We start from the raw sequence: 21,890 nt of genomic DNA on the forward strand, positions 1-21,890 counted from the left end.
ATTGCCAAACAGGGTACACTTCTATTACACTATATCCATAGATACATGAGAAGTGCTAGCTTCTGGATCACCCCCCTCTAGCGCAGGTCTCTTTCCTTTTGACCTTTGCTCTTCTTGAGTTGGAGAATACGTAGGTAGTAAACCACAGGCTTCAAGGTAGAGCTGCAATACATTTGGTGACTCTAACAGTTCACTCTCTTCCATCCACTTTGCATCCATAGGTGGATAGTTCTTGAACTTCACCAAATATCGCCTTGTAACCTTGCCTTTGACTTTTCTTTCCTTGTGTGCCATGATCTGTTCTAGGACCAAAATTTCATCAAGTTCTTGAACTTCTGGCTGCTCTTCAACTGGCATAACCTCTAGCACATCACCAATAAATGGTCTGAGAAGACTCACATGAAAAGTATTGTGAATCTTCCAGTTCTCAGGCAATTTCAGCCTATAACTGACGTCACTGATCTTCTTTGTTACTTGAAAAGGCCCGTAGTAACGCATACTAAGCTTTGTAAAGAGACTTTCTTTACCTTTTCGCTTCTTTAAGCGTGCCTTTTCAAACCGCAAGAGTACCCAATCACCCAGTGAAAACACAATTCACGACGGTGGAGATCAGCAAATTTCTTTTGCTTTGCCTGTGTCCCTTCAAGGGCATGCTTTATCTTCTAGTACATTTCATCCATATTCTGTACATATTGATCTGCCTGAAAGATCTTTTCCTTGGTATGCAAAATGAGAGGAACTTTCACATGACCTTCGACAATTTCAAAAGGTGCTTTGCCTGTTGAAGAATGCACTGTGTTATTGTACGCATATTCAACCAACGGCAAATACTGCTCCCACTTCGCCTTGTGCTCTGACACATCGCACTTAAGCAGATCCAAGACAGTAGAATTGGCCTCTTCTGACTGCCCATCTGTCTGTGGATGAAACGACGATGAGAACTTAAGCGTAGTACCCATATTCTCAAATATGCCTCTCCAGAATAGACTTGTCATCCATGGGTCACGGTCACTGACAATCGACTGTGGCATACCATGGTACTTAAAGATATTGTACATAAAGAGACGTGCCATTTGATCTGGTTTTATCTTCTTCCTAACAGGAATGAAATGAGCTTGCTTGCTGAATCTGCAAATAATGGTCCAAATTCCATCATTCCCTGTCTATGTTCTTGGAAGATCAAAGATAAAATATGCTTTCCCATGGTTTATCTGGAATCGGTAATGGGTGTAACAACCCTGGTGCCTGTCAAACTTGACCTTTTGGCAAATTACGCGCATCCACATCCCTCCTCAAGGTAGGCCAATAAAAGAATGTCTCAACCGCTTTTACTGTAGCATCTATACCACGATGCCCTGCATACGGTGGGACATGACTCTCTACCATGACCTTATGTCGCAATGGCCTAGTGACACAGAGTCTGCCATGCATCATCATAAAACCATCTCTGAGGAGGTAGTGCTCATGACGTTGTCCTTCCTGTAACTGTTCGAAGATCCTTGCAAAATCTTCGTCATTTGCATACTGTTCCTTCATGTCATCAAGCTCATGATGATAAGGAATTGACACAACTGAAATTTGTGGCTTTCTTGATAACGCATCAGCCACAACATTCTTCTTGCCTTCCACATGCACAATCTGGAAGTGAAACATGGAAAGAATGTTTGCCCATCGCATATGTTTTTCCAATAGCTTTGACTGTGTCAAAAAGTATAGCAAGGTCTGATAATCCGTTTGGACAACAAAATCAGCACCTAGTAGATAGTGGTTCCAACTTAAGAGCGTATGCATCACATCCAGTAACTTTTTTTATAGACCTCCATGGTCGTCTCTGGCCCTTGCAAGATTCTGCTCTCATAGGCTACTACCCTGCCATCTTGCAATAGCACTGCACCAATGCTACTGCCACAAGCGTCACTGAACCACAAATGACTTCCTGAGATCTGGCAAAACAATGACTGAATCTGAAGTCATCTTTTCCTTTAAGAGATTGAAAGTTGAAATCTCTTTTTGGGTCCATCTGAAAGTGACCTCTTTCTTTTGCAAAGCATGTAAAGGTGAAGCAATCTCTGCAAAGTTACGAATGAATCTTCTGTAGTAAGAACGTATCTCTAAGAAGCTATGGACATCGTGCACAATCCTTAAAGCTGGCCATGTCTTGATGCTTCCACCTTCGCAGGATCCATTCGGACACCATCCTTTGACACAATGTGTCCGAGGAAGTGGATCTCTTCCAAGAAGAACTCGCTTTTCTTGCCATTGATGAGCAATCTCTTCCTGCGCAACTCTTCGAACACAATGGTCAAGTGATGCCTATGCTCCTCTTCATTCTTCGAGTAGACTATCATGTCATCAAAGATAATCAACCCTTTCTGTAAGAGCTCCTCCACTTGTTGGGGGTAAAGGCCCCCTTTCTTGTATAGTGTACACATACTTATACTAAAACTCACTTATAAGTGAGTACACACATTTTTTATTAAGTGTCCGGCCACTTTGGCCGGACAACTTATAAGTGTACTTAAATAAAACAAAGAACCCTCAAAATGAAGAATCGTGGGTTTCTTACGCTGGAGCTCTCTCTCTCTCTCTTTCGATCTGCTACGCACCCTACTTCCTGCAGTGTGTGCCCATCTCCTCCTGCTCTCACACACTCCCTGCGCTCAACAAACTGGTATCAGAGCAAGGCTACGCGCCTTGGGCGTATCTCTCGCGCGTAGGAAGGAGTTTCTCTCTCCTGCGCAGATTTTCTCTCTCTAGAAACAGCAGTGCAATAGCTTTCTCTCTCTTCTCCAAGTACGGTACGTCGACTACCGTTGCTTACACGCTGAAAACAGGGAATTACAAGTCCAAAACAAGTGTTTTTGGGCTGTTTTTGGCTAAAAACTGGCCATTTTCTGCATATTCATGTGTAAAAACAACAAAAACAGGTCTACAGGTTGTCACAGGGCACTTTGGGAACCCAATTTCACGTTTGGAATTGGGGGTTTCTACCACTTTGCTGAAATTTGATTTGTCAAATTTCAACAATTATTCGCGACAAAACTTGGGGCTTTTGCTAATTTCAGCAAAAACTATCAAGTTTACTCCTTACAGGTGCGGGTGGCAAAGCTACAGTGGAGAATTGAGCAGTGAGAATTTGAGGTTTTTGCTGAATTTTGAAAAATTCGGCAAAATTTCACTTATGTACTTACATTTGTGGTCAATTTGAGCAGAGAGATTGAGGCTTGTGGAGCCTACAGGTGTTTATTCAATTATTTGAGCAACTTTCACCTCTTATGTGTATTGCCAAATGTACTTTATGCAGTGAAACTGTGGCATGTACATCATTGGGGTCATTGCAAATGCATTTGGTGATGTATACTTGATGTGAGGTCGTTCTATGCGTTGAGTTTGACATGCTCAATATGTCATCTTGCTGAAAATTTTACTTTTGAAGTAAATTAAAGCATTATATTTGCTCTTGCAGACACTTTTACAGTGTATATTTGCATTTGCTTTTGCGGTACAGTGATTGTACTTCTTGGCTGAAAATTATCAGTTTTTGTTTTGCCTCATTATGGCTGACACTTCGTCATCCTCGGACTCTAAGAGCCTCTTTGAGATCCGTAGGTTTGATGGTACGGGTTTTGATTTGTGGAAGGATCGCATACAGGGCATTCTTTTCTTGAAAGAGTGCGATGATGCATTGTCTGCAAATAAGCCAGAGGGTATGTCAGATGCAGATTGGACTAAGCTTAACAGGAAAGCCATTACTTACATCAAGATGGCTGTGACTGATGATATCCTTGTTGACATCAAGGGACTTGACACAGCTATGGCTGTGTGGGATAAGCTTAAAGCTACTTATGAGAATACGACTCCTGTAAATCAAGTCCATCTCATGAGGAAGCTTGTAAGCTTAGAGCTTGATGAGTCCAAATCTGTCTCTGATCACTTGAATGCCTTTGGTGGGATTTTGAGTCAGTTGAGTGATTCAGGTTTGCAGGCTTTTGAGGATGATAAGCTCAAGGCTATCTTTCTACTTATGACACTGCCAGAGTCTTGGGAAGCATTGGTTGTTTCTTTGAGTAATAACTCCAACTTGACCTATGATGGTGTGCGTGGTTCTATCCTCAATGAGAAGATTAGACGCAAGTCAAGTGGGAGTGGCAGTGGATCAGCCTATAATGTGCGTGGACGCAATGAAAAAAGGAAAAATGTTGCAAATAAGCAAAGAAATCGCAACAAAAGCAAAGAAAAACAGCAAGACATCACTTGCTATCAATGCGGAAGAAAGGGGCATAAAAAGCCCGATTGCAGGTATTTTAAGAAAGAGAAGGAGCGCAAGAAGCAAATGAATGCAAAAGGCAAGAAAAATGACAAAGAGGGCAGCTCTACCCCTAAGGAAAGTGAGCCTGAAAAGGCAAATGTGATCTCTAGTGTTGTCATTAAAGAGATTGATGAAAATGAAGACACTAGTGATCTTTATGTTGCATCTTTAGATCCACATGTCATGACTGTTGAGAATATGCATATCACTAAGCATGATGTGATAGATGCTTTGCTTTCTACTCATGATGGCCTGTCACAATCTTGGATTGTTGACAATGGTGCCTCTTTTCATGTAACTCCCTCTTTGGAGTGTTTTGCCTCATACACTGCAGGAAACCTTGGAAAAGTGTATTTGGGCACTAACTATGCTTGTGACATTGAGGGAGTTGGCACCATACACCTGGCACTTGATAATGGCTAGGAACTCGCTCTTCATGATGTTAGATATGTGCCTGGTATCAAGAAGAGTTTGCTTTCAGTTGGGCAGTTGGATAGCAGAGGCTTCTTCACTACATTTGGTGGAGGCATGTGGAAGATCCAAAAGGGATCTATGCTTGTGACTAGAGACAATAAGAAGGGTACTTTATACTAACTGCATTGTAAGGCATTACCTGGTCGTTTTGTTGCAATTGCAGAAGTGCAATCACACATGGAACTTTGGCATAAGCGTCTTGGACATATGAGTCATAAGGGACTGCAGACTCTTTCCTCCCTTGGTAGGATTGATGTAAAAAGCTCTAAACTTGATTTTTGTGATGATTGTGTACTTGGGAAGCATGTAAAAGCTTCTTACTCTCATGGAGCCTCTAAAAAGGCTAGTATTTTGGATCTTGTACATTTTGATGTATGCACAATGCCAATAAAAACTCATGGTGGTTCTTGATGATTGTTCACGTAAGCTATGGGTTTATTTGCTCAAGGACAAGAGTGAGGTTTTAAATGCTTTTAAAAAGTTTTATGCCTTTGTTTGTACTCAAAAGGGTTTGAAACTTAAATACATACGTACAGATAATGGGGGGGAGTATGTTTCTAAAGATTTTAATGTTTTTTGTGATGAGAATGGGATTAAAAGGGACCTCACTGCCCCTTATAATCCATCTTCAAATGGTGTGGCTGAACGTATGAATCGCACGTTATGTGAGAAGATTCGGTGCATGCTGTCTACAGCTAATCTCTCGCAATTGTTTTGGGGAGAGGCACTTAAAACCGCGGTGCATATATGCAACCGATCTCCACATCGTGCACTTGATGGTGGCATCCCTGAAGAGGTTTGGTCTGGCAAACCGGCTTCATATGACCACTTGAAAGTCTTTGGTTGTGAATGCTATGTACATGTGCCTGTTGACTTGAGGACCAAACTCGATATGAAATCCTTGAAAGGCATCTTCTTGGGCTATGGAGATGAAGGTGAAATGGGATATAGAGTTTGGATTCCGGGGTCACATAAGGTAATTCGCAGCCGGGATGTGGTATTTAATGAACCTAAGCTGCTGAAAAATGCCACATCCAGTGACTTTGATAAGAAAAAGGTGAAATTTCAGCATGATCAGGTACTTTCACAGCCATTTTCTACTGAAAATTCAGCTCCTTTTGATGCTGGTCATGAGGGTCAACGTGTTATCATTGAGCCAGATGATAATGGACAGCAAGGGGATGCTGAAATTCAGCTTGAGGGTCAAAATCAGCATGCTAAAAATCAATTACAGCAGCCTGAAAATCAATTACAGCAGGGTATAAATGCTGAAAATAAGCCTCTATTTGATGGGCTTAATGTTCCACATGATGTAGAACCCTTGCCGGTTAATGTAGATCATTGGGTGAGGCGGTCTACACGTGTAAGAAGACAACCAGAGAGGTTTCAGCCCTCTTTGGATTGTGTCTTGTTGACGGATGAGGGAGAGCCTCTTACATACAAAGAGGCCCAGTCATGTGAAGATAAGAGTAAGTGGGAGCTTGCTATGAAATCTGAGATGCAATCATTGTATGCAAATAATACATGGGAGCTTGTGCCTTTGCCCAAAGGAAGGAAAGCTATTCCTAACAAGTGGGTTTATAAGGTCAAATGTGTTGATGACAAACCCAAGTACAAAGCACGTCTAGTTGCTAAGGGTTATGCACAGAAGGAAGGCATTGATTTCCAGGAGATTTTTTCACCTGTGGTGAAGATGTCCACTCTCCGTGTGCTGTTTGCTTTATGTGCTATCTTGGATTTGGAGCTGGATCAAATGGATGTGATCACTGCTTTCTTACATGGTGACTTGGATGAGGAGCTGTATATGCAACAGCCTGAGGGTTTTGTCATTCCAGGGAAAGAGCATTTGGTACGCAAATTGAAACGTAGCTTGTATGGGTTGAAACAATCCCCTAGACAGTGGTACAAGAAGTTTGATACTTTTATGCTCAACCATGGGTTCAAATGCAGTCATGCAGATCACTGTCTTTACACTAAAAAGGCTGAGGATGGAAGCCTTATTGTGTTGGTCCTTTATGTGGATGATATGCTACTTGCAGGAAAGCATAGAGCGACATTAGATGCATTGAAGAAAGAGCTGAATTCAGCCTTTTCTATGAAGGATTTGGGTGCAGCTGAAAATATTTTGGGCATGCGCATTAAGCGAGATAGAAAGAAACGATTATTGTTTCTCTCACAGGACAAGTACATCAAGAAGGTACTTGAACGTTTTCATATGGCTGATGCTAAGTCTCTTGGTGTGCCTTTACCGCCACACACAAAGCTTAGCAAGCTTGATTGCCCAAAAGATGATGCTGCCAAACAAGTCATGAAAGGGATTCCTTATGCATCCGCCTGTGGTTCTTTGATGTATGCCATGGTTGCTACACGTCCAGACATTGCTCATGCAATGGGAGTTGTTAGCCGGTTTATGTCCAACCCTGGCAAACCACATTGGGAGGCAGTGAAATGCATCTTTAGATATTTGAAAGGTACACAAGACATATGTATATGCTATGGTGGGAGTACACTTGTGCTGCGGGGTTATTGTGATTCGGACATGGCAGGTGATCTTGACACTAGGAAATCTACCAGTGGGTATGTCTTCACACTTGCTGGAGGTGCTATTTCTTGGTGTTCAAGGTTGCAAAAGATTGTCGCATTGAGCACTACAAAGGCTGAATATATTTCAGCCACAGAGGCTTCTAAGGAAGCCATATGGATTGGCAGGTTGGTCAAGGATTTTGGTCTTCCTACACATGCTCCAGTGCTTGGTTGTGATAGTCAAAGTGTTGTATGCCTGGCTAAGAATGCCATGTTTCATGCTCATACCAAACACATAGATGTGCGGTACCACTTTATACGACAAGTCTTGGATGATGGTCTTGTCTCATTGACAAAGATCAAAACACAAGACAACCCTGCAGATGTCCTCACTAAAAGTCTTGCAAAGTCTCAACATGAGCATTGCATACGCTTAGTGGGAGTTGCTTAAAGGTACCACATTGGGCCTTTAAGTGGGAGGTTGTTGGGGGTAAAGGCCCCCTGTGGGCCCCTTTCTTGTATAGTGTACACATACTTATACTAAAACTCACTTATAAGTGAGTACACACATTTTTTATTAAGTGTCCAGCCAAACTTATAAGTGTACTTAAAGAAAACAAAGAACCCTCAAAATGAAGAATCGTGGGTTTCTTACGCTGGAGCTCTCTCTCTCTCTCCTTCGATCTACTGCGCACCCTACTTCCTGCAGTGTGTGCCCATCTCCTCCTGCTCTCACACACTCCCTGCGCTCAACACCACTTGGCTCATAATCTCTTTCCGCTGCGCCTCACTAACCCTATATGGTAGGTTAGCCTATTTGGTGGGCTACAACCTGGCACCAAATCAATCGCATGATCCTCCGGCCTCTCCAGCGGTAGCTGAGATGGTAATGAATCAAAAAAACAGCCATTAAACTTTTGCAAAAATGCCAGCTTGTCTTTATCTAACACAGATAAATTTAAATGGCAACTATCTGAAACATCACGTGCAAAAACCAAGTACACAGAAAGATGATTCTTTATTATAAAAGTGATAGCAAAAGCAGATACAATAGGGACTGACTCTCCTTTTAGCTTTACATCCAAGATGTGAGTTTTGCCCCTATGTTGTACAGTGATCTTTTTGTTGTAGGCATCCAAAACTCCATGCACTCGGAACATCCACGGGATCCCCAACAAGACATCACATCCTTCCAGCGGCATGATGTAGAACTCTTCTGTGTCCACATACGACTGAATATGCAGACACAGCTTTCCAATGATGGGAGTAACGCACTCTCAGTGGGCAAGACATGCCAATCCTACCTCTGCGGTATACCCCATCTCTTCAGTTCTGATGCCCAGCTTCATAGCTAATTCTGGCATGATAAAGTTTGCTTTGGCACCTGGATCAAAAAAGATAAGTGCCATCTGGTCTCTAACTTTACCCCACGCTCTGCATAACTCACTGGCATCTGTGCTAGGCCTGTCGCCCAACATGTCTGGCACTAAACCTGCCGAGGGCATAGGCTTCTTTCCTTTCCTGTCCTCTTTGTCATCTGAGTCAGCCAGCCTTTTCTTTTGTGGACAGTTGGTTGCAAAGTGACCAGTCTGCTCGCATATAAAGCACTTATTTTCAGCCATCAAGACGACCTTTTCCTCGGGCGTCTTACGCATAAAAGGCTTCCTTTTCTCCTTCCTTGCCTGCGCTCTAAAAGTCTGAGTTGAACCTTTGCCTTTATTGAACCTAGCTCGCCCCTGGGACGCTTCAGGAGCCGCTCTCGTAAAGGGCTGCTTTGCTGAATTTTTCTTTTGCTGCCCTCCTTTCTCGTTGCTCGTAAACCCATTGTCTTCTCCTTTCAACAAGGCAAGACCAATGTTAGCAACTTCCATAAGCTAAGTGAGGGTAGCTACTCTGTTCTTGGTACAGTAATCGCGAAGCCCTTTAGGCAACCCACAACAGTACTTCTCTATCTGCTCTGTCAATGGCACAAATCTGTAGGAGGTCATTGAGAGTAACGCTTTACAGAACCTCCTATTGTACTCCAACAAGCTCTTGCATGTAGCCGAAGTAAGCTGGTGCCAATCTATCATGACGTCGGCTTCAAATTCATCTGACAGCCAAGCAGATGCAAACATTTGCTTGAAGTAAACCCAAGTGGCGGGTGCCTGTCCTTGCATTAACAATGTCGTCCACCATGTGAGCGCATTGTCCTTTAAGAAAGTGGCAGCTTTTCTTACTTTAGAGGCTTCTGTAAAATTCCCTCTTGCATAAGCTGTATCAAACTGTTGGAGGAAAGTAAGAGCCTTTGCCTTATTCTCGAAGCCACTAAAGGTGCTGAACTTCACAGCTACACCACTTTCTTTGTATGGTTTTGGCTTCTCTATTGGCCCCAAATTGTCATAGGGAAGCGTCTACAGCATGGGCACTGTAGTAGGGACCATCTGTGCCCCTTGGTCATTGAGATTCTGCATCAAAGGTGCCATATATGGCTGCTGTCCAGAAAAACCAGCCATGCCAAAATTGACCTGTGGCACCCCAGACAGGCCCTGATTACCCTGAAAGCCTTGTTGCATGCCAATGTTACCATACATTGGGTTTGGCGTCATGCCATGCATACCCCCAAACACTGTTCCCCGTATGTACTACTGGTTTCCAGGCGCATAACCACCCATACTTTGGAGCACGGATCCACCCCCGAAATACCTAGGATGTACCGTGGGTGGTGGAAAAACCTGACGCATTGCCTGGAGATTGGTTCCCTATCCATTCAATGCAACATTTTGACCCGAAAGGTGGCAGACTGAACTGGCAAAACCTGTGGAGTAGGGATCATCGCCACCTGTTCATGGTCAGGAGAGACCTGTGTAGGAGCCTGACGTGACTTCGCAACATGTGAATGCTCCCTATCTTGCTCAGTCGCATGGGGGACCAAGGCTTGAGCCTCAACAGGCTCTGTACGCTGAGGGCATTCCCTTGCCTGCTGTGACTTTAATGGTGCTTGCAAATAATCCATAAACCTGGGATTCTGCACCAACTGAGTGAAAACATTCACAACAGCAACTAATTGTGTCCTGAACGCATCCTCTTCAAAGTGCCCAATCACGAACCATTGAACTTGTTCTCGCTGTGCATTCACACAAACAAAAGGCGTAGACAGTGGCGGTCGTGAACTCTCGCCAACTTCATGCTGTAAAGGAATAGCCTGCCTACCCTGGGAAGAGGGACCCTCTTCTCTAGCATTGTCTGTCTTGTCAGCCATAGTGTAATTCCAAGTTCATGTGCTTTGTGTCTTCACCGCAAACCAGCCAAGGCTCACTTCTTAAGGAAAAAGTGATCTTGTCCCGGCAACGGAACCATGAAACCGGCCCGTAGGGCGATAGACGTTAGCTTTCACCCGATTCTTTAACACTTGACTTTACGACATAAAGCAATAGGTTAAAAGGAACCTTTAACTGAGACTGAATTACACTTGAAGACAAATAGCACGGCCAGGAAGCTAGAATGCTTCCAAGCAGACAGCGACACCTGTAGGCCCCAAAGGTTAGCGCCCCTTTCGGTATTTCTTTATTATTTAACAGAGGGAATAAAACCTGTGGTTCCCTACAAGCTGCCCCGCACAATCTCGCCCGAATTCCAACTGTTCTGGCCCGATTTCGGCAACATAACTATACTAGGACCCTTCACGGTCAGTATTCCCACGCATTAGATGGCTTTCACGACGCGTGCGGACACTTTGCAAAACCTGGCGAGAATCTGCAGCACGCTGAATTCTCTGTTTTCTGCCCCGAAAATGCGCCAGATCACCTCTACAACGGTCCCCTCACGTCCCCGAACCTCCTAGGGGTATTAGGGTCCGTTTAGGGCCGAAACCCTAAACCTGCAAAAATACACAACAGGCTGTAATTCCCTGTTTCGGGCTCCGTTTCGCGTGCCGGTCGCATCTGTAGCAAGTCCTCGAGCTCCCGCACCTGTAGGGCTACTTGCCCTTTGAATCGGACGAGATTTCGCACGTGAAACCTCTCCGAATTCACCTGTACCTGCAAGGGATTAGCCGCTAGCTACGCCAGTACCTGTGCAAGAGGCTCTTGCCTCGGCAATCGCGCATGAACCCACATGGCTGTACATTGGTCAAATGAAAAGCCGACTAGAGGGGCATAACATACTGCTCATAGGGGAGAGAGAGAGAGAGAGCAATGCGAAGCGTGCAGGGCATCACTCCTGACACCGCATTGTACATAAGAGGGAAAGAAAGCACTCCATAGCTCTTGCAACCTGTTGCAATCCGCCTACTGCTAAAAAATGCGTCCCCTTCCTCTTGTAGACTCCCCTCAAAGTGGCAGAAGTGCTCACAGAGTGACACCTCGCCCAGTTTTCGATTTTGGCCAACTTGGCTAAAAATATCTCAATTGGTGCGTCAATTGACTTGGCAGCAGAGCAATAAAATGTTCCCCTGGTCATACCGAAGGTAATGATGCGAACACATTTCACATCCCAAAATAGCAGTTCCCTAAATTTTAGGAGATGCTTCCATGGCACTCACACTGGTCATCTACCATCAATCACCACTGGAACCACATCGAAAAATACAATGTCGGCCAATTGTCAGGTGTTTTTTACTCGTAGCCCCACCGTGGCTAACCTTAATCCATTTGCCCAACTTCAGTGCTCACTGGCCGTCCGGCGTAAACTCATTGTTTGCCTCACACCATGCAACTCGGGCATTGGCATTTCCAGAGAGATGCTTTAAAACAAATCAAATAAATTTCCCCCAAAAAGAAATCAACAAGTAAAGTTGACACAAACTCGTGACATGGAGTGCTCTGAATAGCGTCCTCCCGCGAAAGCAATGTCAAACTGCTATATAAACGACAAAGCCTTCGAAGCATCTGAGTATCCTGAAAAGGTATCAAACTTGATCGAGTGGCCACCTTCCTTAAACTCTCGAACTTTCTTGGTTTTATCTTCGAGAAAGTCATATTGGTTGGCTTTGTAAAAGTCCTTGTTCGCATAGAAGTTTCCATCATCAGAATCTGAGCTGTCTATAGACGAGTCCTCAGTAGAGCTGTCAGGCTCTGGGCGAGATTTAGCCTTCTTTGCCTTTTTCTTGCCCTTTCCGAAGCTTTGTTTCTTGCTTCGCTTTTTACCTTTTCTATCTTCTTTGCTCGAATCTGAAGAGCTAGAAGAACTGTCAGAAGAAGAAGAAGAAGAAGAACGGGGTACTCCTTCAGGCTCTGGGCGAGATTTAGCCTTCTTTGCCTTTTTCTTGCCCTTTCCGAAGCTTTGTTTCTTGCTTCGCTTTTTACCTTTTCTATCTTCTTTGCTCGAATCTGAAGAGCTAGAAGAACTGTCAGAAGAAGAAGAAGAAGAAGAACGGGGTACTCCTTCAAATCAAACACGCTTCTTCTGTTTCTTTGCCTTATCAAAAGTTGACTGACGACCCAAACATCCCGGAAAGTCAGTGCTTTTCTTCAGCTTTTTGCCGTGCTTTTTGGCTTTCTTTTGCGTGTCAAAAAGCTAGGCGATCCGTGCATCAACCACCTCTCCTAATTCCTTCTCTGAATATTTCTTGTGAGCAGAAGGTTTCTTGAGAGTGGGTTTCGAGGGTGGTGTAGTGGTTTTCTGCCACTGCTCATGCACTTCCTGAAAAGAAGTCTCGCTCATATATTTTGCAAGTTTTGGGTCCTTCGCAAAATTGAGCATCATCTTCGTTGCATCGCCGATCAACAGGCGACGCTCCATCTCTTGCCGCTCCGCCTGAGTAGGCCGAGGCGGGCCATACTCTCTGCCGGAATCTTCGTTGTGATCCCTGCCCGCATCTCCAAATGCAGAGGGAGTCGATTGATCCTTGCGTGAAGCCATAGGTGCCGCGGAAAAAAAATTTGGGGATCTAATTTCCCGTAGAAGAGAAATCGGTCATGCTCTGATACCACTGTAACAGACTTGGACACTCCAAGTCAAGAATCAATCGCAACAGCACCAAATAACCACTTCAAACAATTCACAGATCACAATAGATTTGCACTGGCCCGGCGGAGTTCCGTACCTAGAGATATTGGCCCCAAAGACCGGCACCCCTTTCGGTATTTCTTTTTGAATTAATCAGTTCAAAGTACAAGAGAGTGGGTCGGGATTCACTCTCAGACTCTGCCTCCAGATGCTATGAGAAGCGAATGCCCAAACCACTTATTAAAGTTACAAGGGATGCCCAAAAGCAGAGCCCCAAAAGCTTGAAAGCAAAAGCCTAAAAGAAAGCAAAGGCTCTTTCTCTCTCTCTTGCTTGTAAAAAAGCAATGGAACTCTCTCTATCTCTCTAGCTCAAATTGCGTAGGAGAAAAAGCAGCGATTTTCCGTACGGCTGGCCGCAAAATGCGCCGCAAATCACGGAAATCCGTACCAACTGCCACGTGGCATTTCCCCGACAATTTAGGGTTTCTTGGAATTAGGGTTTCAACCAAAAATTAGGGTTTGCTGCAAACCCTAATTTCCGTACCAACTGCCACGTGGCATTTCCCCGGCAAATTAGGGTTTCTTGCAGATTTTAGGGTTTGCAGGAATTTTAGGGTTTCAGCCCGAAATTAGGGCTTCTGCTGTCCAGCACGTCATCACTTTGTGACAGGCAGATTGTACAGATTTCCACGTTTTGCGCTGACAGCTGCAAACGTGGCAGGCTGTACGTATTTTCCCAAATTACGTTGACTGCTTTTTGGGTAGATTTTTGGAACAAGAAGCTTTTGGAACTCCTTACTTTTGAGTTTAACTGCTTTTGGGGCTCTGCTTTTAGCAACCCTTGGTAAGAATAAAGAGCCCTAAGGGCCTCACTCTTCGAAGCATCTGGACGCAGAGTCTGAGAGAGGAGGACCCTGCGGGAGTTGTACTTTGCTCAAAGATTAGTATAAAAGAAATATCGAAAAGGACATCAATCTTTGGGGCCAATCTCTCTGGGCACAAAACTACGCCGGGCCATGTCGACCAAATTGAACAGTGCTTTTAAAGTTGTGAAGTATTTTAAGTGAATCTCTCTCGTGTCTCGACAGAATCTAGACTTGGGGTGTCCAAGTTTGTAACAGTGGTATCAGAGCATCAGGCATGTGCTTTTCTCAAAGCATACCGGTCCTACTAAAGAAGAGACAGATCACTTGAGCACAACTTTGGAATTTGATATTGAAGAATCTTCGTGCTCCGACCCTGGACTTATTAGCTACTCCCACCCTTACTTCATCGCGCGTCAGACGCGCTCCCGTCTTCATCGCTATGTCTTACAGGGCATAAAGCCATTAAGAATCCCAGATTACACATGGGTTCTCGTGAAGAATCTAACGGAGATAACATCCCTCAACGGGAAGGCAAAGAAAAGTTGAAATCCGGCGCGGGAACTAAAGAAAAGAATGAAGATTTGGGCAAAAAAATTTTGGTAAAGTTTGCCAAAGCAAAATACAAGCGTCCACTCTGCAGGTTGACATCTCCTCTCAGGACGGGGAGGGAAGCTGAAAGGATAGACGAATGCAAAAAAGCGAAAGCTTTACTCGCAGGAAGACCTGGAACAGAACTATTGACCAGAAGATAAACCCGATACTGGAAAGGACATAGAAAGAGATACTGATGTACTGACAATCTGGTTGTTTGTGACAGATAACCAGAAATAGGAGCAAGGAACTTGCATCTGTATGGATTCGGAAGCATGCAGCTGGACATCCACTCTTTTGCAACAAGATGAGCCATATCCTTGCCTGTTTCGCAGGTGAAATCAAGGATGAGATGGTGAGATCGAGGCGACGATAGCTCAAGAATTAATCGGATATCCTTCCAATTCGAGATAAGAATGATGAATTTGAATGAATGAAAGATGACGCATGTTGAATGGTTCTAGTGCGTCAAGATTCCCATATTAATGAGATGACTAGATGTTGTGGTGAGCACATCAAGAGTTCTTGCGGGATGAGAAGGCTACACACGAATCTAGGTGCATCAAGACTTCTGGACGGATAATGACAGATGATTGAAACACTATGTTTAATATAAACTAAGTGTGTGAATGAAGAACTTTGAAATAGGAATTTTCAAAGATGAATTTGATTTATGTATGACATTAATGTTCTCTGGAAGAACTTGCTAGATGTGTGTAGATAACAAGTGAAATCGATGCTAATGGATGACGAATTCGGAGCAATGAAAGCTCCAGAATGAACCTGACAACGATGAGTATTATGGATTTTAAAGGAAATTAATTGAACCTACTATTTGTGATCAGATAACAAGATTAAGAATGAGATGATGATGATTTTGGAGCAATGACAACTCCCGAATAAACCTGATAATGAATCATGAATCACACAGGTTCAATGGAATGAATGACTTGACCACTCTGTTCAGTATGAACATACTGATGGATTGAGATCCCCGGAAAAGATTTCTCGCACACGACAATGCTTGAGCGATAGATTCTCGCATATAACAGTGCTTGAGGCGAATGATTCTTGCACATGACAGTGCTTGAGGGGAATGACTACTTACACACGACAGTGCTTGACGAAAATCTCTATAGACATGATCGCAATATGGGATTAGTTCACCCGACATCAGTGAGGTCCGAAATGGATCTAGATGTGGTTACTAAATACGTTACTAGCAGTCATGGTCTGAGATTTGGAATGAATGTTTTTGTGATTGATTGTCATGTGATGTCATGTGCAGTGAAGTGATTGTCGTCTTTGTACAAGTGCTAGATCTGTCGTGTCTAGTGCGTTGGTACTTGGAGTCAGTGTCTCCTAAACTAGTTTATGGCCTCTGGCTGTTTTGCAGACGTAATCAAGGGCGATTACAATTCTTTCAAGAGGGGGGTATGTCATAAATATATGACATGGCAGTGCAACCTGGACACACACACATGGCAAAGTAATGACGTGGCTGACTGTACGGAAATCCCTGATTTTGCGCTGACAGTGCTGACGTGGCAGATTGTACGGATTTCCGCGTTTTGCGTTGACAACCGCTGACGTGGCAGGCTGTACAGATTTCTGCAAATTACGATGATTGCTTTTTTGGGCAGATTTTTGGAACAAGAAGCTTTTGGAACTCCTTGCTTTTGAGTTTAACTACTTTTGGGGCTCTGCTTTTGGTAACCCTTTGTAAGAATAAAAGAGCCCTAAGGGCCTCACTCTTCAGAGCATCTGGACGCACAGTCTGAGAGCGGAGGACCCTGCAGGAGTTATACTTTGCTCAAAGATTGATATAAAAGAAATACCGAAAGGGACGCTAGTCTTTGGGGCCAATCTCTCTGGGCACGGAACTACGTCGCGCCGTGTCGACCAAATTGAACTGTAAATCTAAAGTTGTGAAGTATTTTAAGTGATTCTCTCTTGTGTCGTGAAAGAATTTAGACTTGGGGTGTCCAAGTTTGTAACACCATATTCCTGTAGAGGTGATGGCAGTCCAATGGTATAGCACTCACACTGGTCCTCAAGGTTATCACCTTGAAGAAAGACATCGGAAGATAGATATCTAGAAACTTTTGGTTGTAGTCTTCCGTAGTTTTTTTGTGGCTAGCATTTTCAAGTTGGCCCATTCTACCATAATCTAGACTTAAAATAAGGATTTCCGATAACTCCAAGCAAGAATATTTTTGAAAGCTTGCCAAGTCCTTCGAGCGTGAGACATGGTAGCTTTAGAACTCCACCACATCATGGCAATGTCTTGAGAAAAGTGACGGCTTGAGAGATCTTTGAGTCTTCGGTGTAGTTCCCTAGGGCATAAACATTGTCGAATTGTTGCATGAATTGTAAAGCTTCCTTATGATTTTTCACTCCCGAAAAGGTGAAAAAAAAAAAAACAACAGCATCCTTTAAGTCCTTGAACAAACGCAGTACAAGTCCACGAGGTGGATAATAGGGGTAGGCATACGGGCGTTATACCCAGGTAGCAATGGGGAGGTGGTGGCAACGTCAATGGTAAAGGCGGTTGCAATGGGTAGAAATCAAATGGTTGCCCAATGTTCCTGAAAACTTTCCCGATCAAATAGAAGACTATGTGGGTTGTCGAGAGAGGCCCTTGTGCTTTCTAGTGCCAGAGGAGGAAAAGCCTGAGGCAACAGAGGTGGCAACATGTAATTCAGAAATTGTCGAAAGCTCTACAAAATCGGAAGGTTCTACGGAAAATGCTCCAAGAGTAGGTCGTTGAGTTCATCGTGGAGGAACTGCAGGTACTCTATAGAATTAAGAAGCGCCAGCTTGTCCTATCTGTTTGCGAAGGGATCAGTGTGCGCTCAAAAGAGCGCATGCCCTAAGCTCTAATACCAACGTAACAGGAAGGCGCCATGTGCCAACTAAAAGAATAGATTGGAATACACTTTTAGCACTTCAAAACAATTAAACAAAGAGAGAAATGAAATGAAATGATATATTAACGTCTACAAAAGGCCAAAATGACCTATGAGACCAACTGATTACAATGATGAGTCTAGTACCAAGTCTGGGTACAAACAAAGAAACTGATAGAAGTGCTACCGACTCCTATGGGTGGCTGGTAGGCTGATCAATGGTATCATGCCATAAAGGTACAAAGTGGGGATAAGTGTCACCATGGTACAATATAGCAGTAGCATGAAGCCTATCCTGATCGACACTCTGGGTGTCGTGCTAGAATCCTCTGGATCCTCTGCCGCAATCTCCGCCGGTGCTGCGTGGCTCCCCTCCTCAGTCGCGGTCGTCTCGATCTCCCTAACTCTATAGCTCGATCAATGAGAGTACCGCTGGTGTGTGTATGGGTGGGAACCGAGCTCTGTGATGGTGGTGTCCCCTCTGCCTCTGTGGTACTCAGGCTGAAGAAATCTGAGATGCGTCTCTGAGACTCTCTGTCTTTGCCCACTCAATAGAGCGTCTCTATGTCTCTATATCTCAAGTAGGAATAATCCGAGACATCTTTGATCCTGATATCTCATGACTCTATCTAATAAGTCAAAACCATCTCTGAATAAACAATGAAAGCGTCCCCGGATCTCATAGTAGACTGGGCAGCGACATATGTAGTGAAACTCTGTCTCTGGCTCTGCATGGCATAACTGACATATCCTACTGTCTGCTAGTATGCCTCTGAATCTAACTGTCTCAATCCCAAGCTGGTGTGAAGATGTGCGAATCTGGCCTATAGCACATCGTAACCCGTGAGATAGATGTGTCCATGTAACTGGGCCGTGTGACAAATCCGTCTGTCGTGAGTTGGAGAAGATGCTCTCTATAGAAAACCCTCTTCGTACCCAACTCCCGTGATGGCTCTATCCATGTCCTCTTGTTATCAAGCTGGATAAGATCCTGCCGAATGAGTCTAGTAGTCTACATCCGTGTAAGAGCCAAAGATGGTGCATCAAGAGAATACTAGAAAGGGGGCAACCTATCCATGCTGAAACCATGCCTCTGAAACCATGAGCTCATCTGTGCATACCAACATGTATCTCCCTGTAATGCCAGCTGTCTAGATGACTCAAGAGCAAGCCTAGCATACCTGTCCCTGGTGGTGTCCCATAAGCTGTGTACAAATGATATTGATCTGGTGAGAGCCTCAACCTCCATAGGTGGGGCAGCCAGCTCCGCTCGTATGATGTCATGTGGGACTGAGGCCTTGGCTCTAATCAGCCTAGAAATCATAGATATCAAGGGTCTCTCCATATTACTCCATCCAGCACTGTCAACAGACGGTACCCAAACCTGAACCCCGTAGTGCATAACTGAAGCGACCAAAGTGTCGAAAAGCCAGAGCTTTGTTCGAGGTTCCTAGAACTGAACCTGCGAACAAATCCTCTCTAAACCGCCTAGGGCTGCATAGGCACGAGTCAATCTAGTGTCTGCTGCCACTTTCAGTGTGAACCTCGGTCCACTAAAGACCACCCCAAGATATGTGTATGCATCAGTGTACTCCACATTGTCCTGCCCATATGTGAAAGTAGGTGCTGATCTCCTAACCCACTGTGGCGTGGTATTAAATACCATGACCTTGGTTTTACCAAGGTTGACAGACAATCCACTATCCTCTGCAAAACTATGCAATGCGTCCAAATGTCTTTGCATACCCTCTGGTGAGTCTTATATCAACACAATATCTTCAGCATATAATAAAAGAGGGATCCATGTCCCCGCAAGCTGAGCACCTCTATCTCCTCCTCTGTCAATATAATCAGAGACCTCATCAACATACATACCAAATAAAGTAGAGGACAATGGGCATCCCTGTTTCACTCCGATAGTGGAGTGAACTATGTCAGATATCCCCTCTGATGTGCGTACATGACCCATCACTGAACTGTACAATGCCATAATCCCCATATCAGCTCTGTGGGTACCCCCAATTCTATAAGCCGGCGCGGCGCATCAATCTGGCCCTCGGTACTGTGTCAAAAGCTTTGCGGAAATCCACAAAGCTGCAGTATATCCGTCTTACCATGTGCTCGACCCTCCTCAATGATAGCTATGAGTGTATCACGTATGCCCATAATCTCTGCCCAACTGCTCAGCCTATGCTCAAGGATGGATGCATATAACCGTGCCAATGTGTGTCCTACCATGATAGTACGGTAATTCCCCGGTACTGTGGGGTCTCCTGTCTTGAAGATAGGTACAATAGTAGATAATCTCCAAGACTCGGGGAAGCCCTCACACATGACACGGTTGAATAACCGTGCAAGCATCTCTGCCAACAAATCCCCAGCATGTATAATGTGCTCTGCTACCAAACCCTCATGATCCTGTGCCCGTCTCGTCTTCATCCTGTCAATGGCCTCCTTTACCATCTCAGTCGTAAAGAAGGTGCTCGTAGTCGAACATGGCTGTGGTGGATCTGGTAGTGGTGGTTGTCCAGGTACAATGTATAAAGATGTTGCATACTGCCCCCATATCTCTTAGAAGTAATCACTGGCGGGGGAGACTGCTCATGGAATAGACGCCAAGCCTCTCCTGAATCTCTACTAAGGAAGAGCTGATATAAATCTTGCTCCATCTGGACCAAGAAAGCTCGCTTCTTCCGTCGCACTAGTCGTCGTGTAGCAATACGAGACTGTCTATAGGTGATCACTCCCAATGTAAGCTCCCGCTGTATCTGAGCTCTACTCTGTCGACACTCCTCATCATACCAACTGTTCTGAGGCATGTGCCCAGAACGACGTCTCTGACCAGGCCGAGTGTGTGGGTATGCCTCTGTCGCTGCCCCATGTAATGTCACTGTCAGCATAGATGTGATCTCCTCCACTGTGTATACTGGCTCTGATGTGCATAAAAGCCTACGTATCTCCTCTGCATAGACTGAGTCAGTCTCTGGTGTAAAAGTATAGCGTGGATGTCTACCACCCCGTGAGGCCTAAGATGTATTGTACTCAAAGGAGACTGATAATGTCAAAAGTGCATGATCTACTGCTATCCCTCCAGGCCTGAGCCCCACTATGAAATCCTGAATGTGAGATAAAGCTCGGATGTGTCAAAACAGAGTCTACAGTGCTGGACCCATGTCTATGTGGAAAACAAGTAAAACCTGTAGACAATGGGAAGGACGGTAAGCCATTCAGTATAGCTAAACTGTGAGTAGTTGACATCTCCCTCAGGTATCTCCCATACTCTGTATGCTCTCTGTCGTGTGAGCATCTCTCAAGTCCCATCTCCTCTGGCTCTAACTCTCTAAGCATCTCCTCTGAGGTGTCATAGAAGACCGTCTGTGAGCTGCCTGTACGGGCATTGAAATCCCCCAGGAGTATGATGTCTCCATCTCTAGAGAACTCCCAGATATCATCATCAAGTACAGAGTAAGGAGATTGTCCTCTGGGTGAAGCATATACTGAAGTGCTGAGAGGAAAGTAGCATATGGCGATGTACAAGAAAGAGAGAGAGAGAGAGAGAGAGAGAGAGAGAGAGAGAGAGAGAATCCTTGTTGTAGACAAGGAATGGTGGAGTTCCACTCCCAGAGAGCACTGGCCCCAAAACCCTAGCGCCCCTTTCGGTATTTCTTGTATTGATTCAATCAAGGTACAGCAGTCGGATTCTCCTCTGCCTCCTACAATCTGGAATGTGGAATACTATGGTAGCTCACTGATCACAATACTGACAGCACTAAGTTGTATTAAACTTTACAGATGTGATTGACAACATGTCACATGCCATTAAGTTCTAAAACAAAACACCTAATGTATTACAGATACTGATCTGCAAACATCTCCAAAGATCAAACAAAATCCATACTTATCTGCTGGAAGCTCTGCTCCCTCGTAACTTGACATCTTGTCAATAAAAGCACGCATATTTTTTACTACTTCGTCTCCACTAAAATTGCCCTTTATTCTCTTCTCCTTTGGAAGTTTTCTTGGAAGTTTCTGACTCTGATTTTTCTTGCGAAGGCCTCTTTCCCGCTCATACATATCCAATTCCTTCTGCCTTTCTAGGAGAGCATTCGTAAGTTCATCTTCACCATCATAAAGCCATGAGTCATCATCACTTTTTAAATCTTCGGAACTTAGGAAGTCGTTCACTGAATGTGGGAGTGCTAGCACTTCCATAGTTCGTTGGATCGGAGCATTCATGGCTGCACTGTGAAATCAACATTACACAGGCATTGAGCATCTCTTGACATGCAG

The 21,890-nt window shown here is 44.4% G+C and overlaps 1 protein-coding gene across 1 annotated transcript in view; it reads right to left on the reverse strand.

Annotated features, from left to right (window-relative positions):
- The window catches only part of LOC147432952 (suppressor-like protein), a 45,321-nt gene that overhangs the window by 22,083 nt on the left and 1,348 nt on the right, over positions 1 to 21,890 (reverse strand). Inside the window, exon 2 of the mRNA XM_086492701.1 lies at positions 21,499 to 21,843. Coding sequence (XP_086348827.1) covers positions 21,499 to 21,843 — 345 coding nt within the window. The remainder of the gene's footprint in view (positions 1 to 21,498; positions 21,844 to 21,890) is intronic.

The sequence above is a fragment of the Adiantum capillus-veneris genome, chromosome 20 (assembly GCF_014529385.1).
Source record: "Adiantum capillus-veneris isolate H3 chromosome 20, ASM1452938v2, whole genome shotgun sequence".
NCBI lineage: Eukaryota > Viridiplantae > Streptophyta > Polypodiopsida > Polypodiales > Pteridaceae > Adiantum > Adiantum capillus-veneris.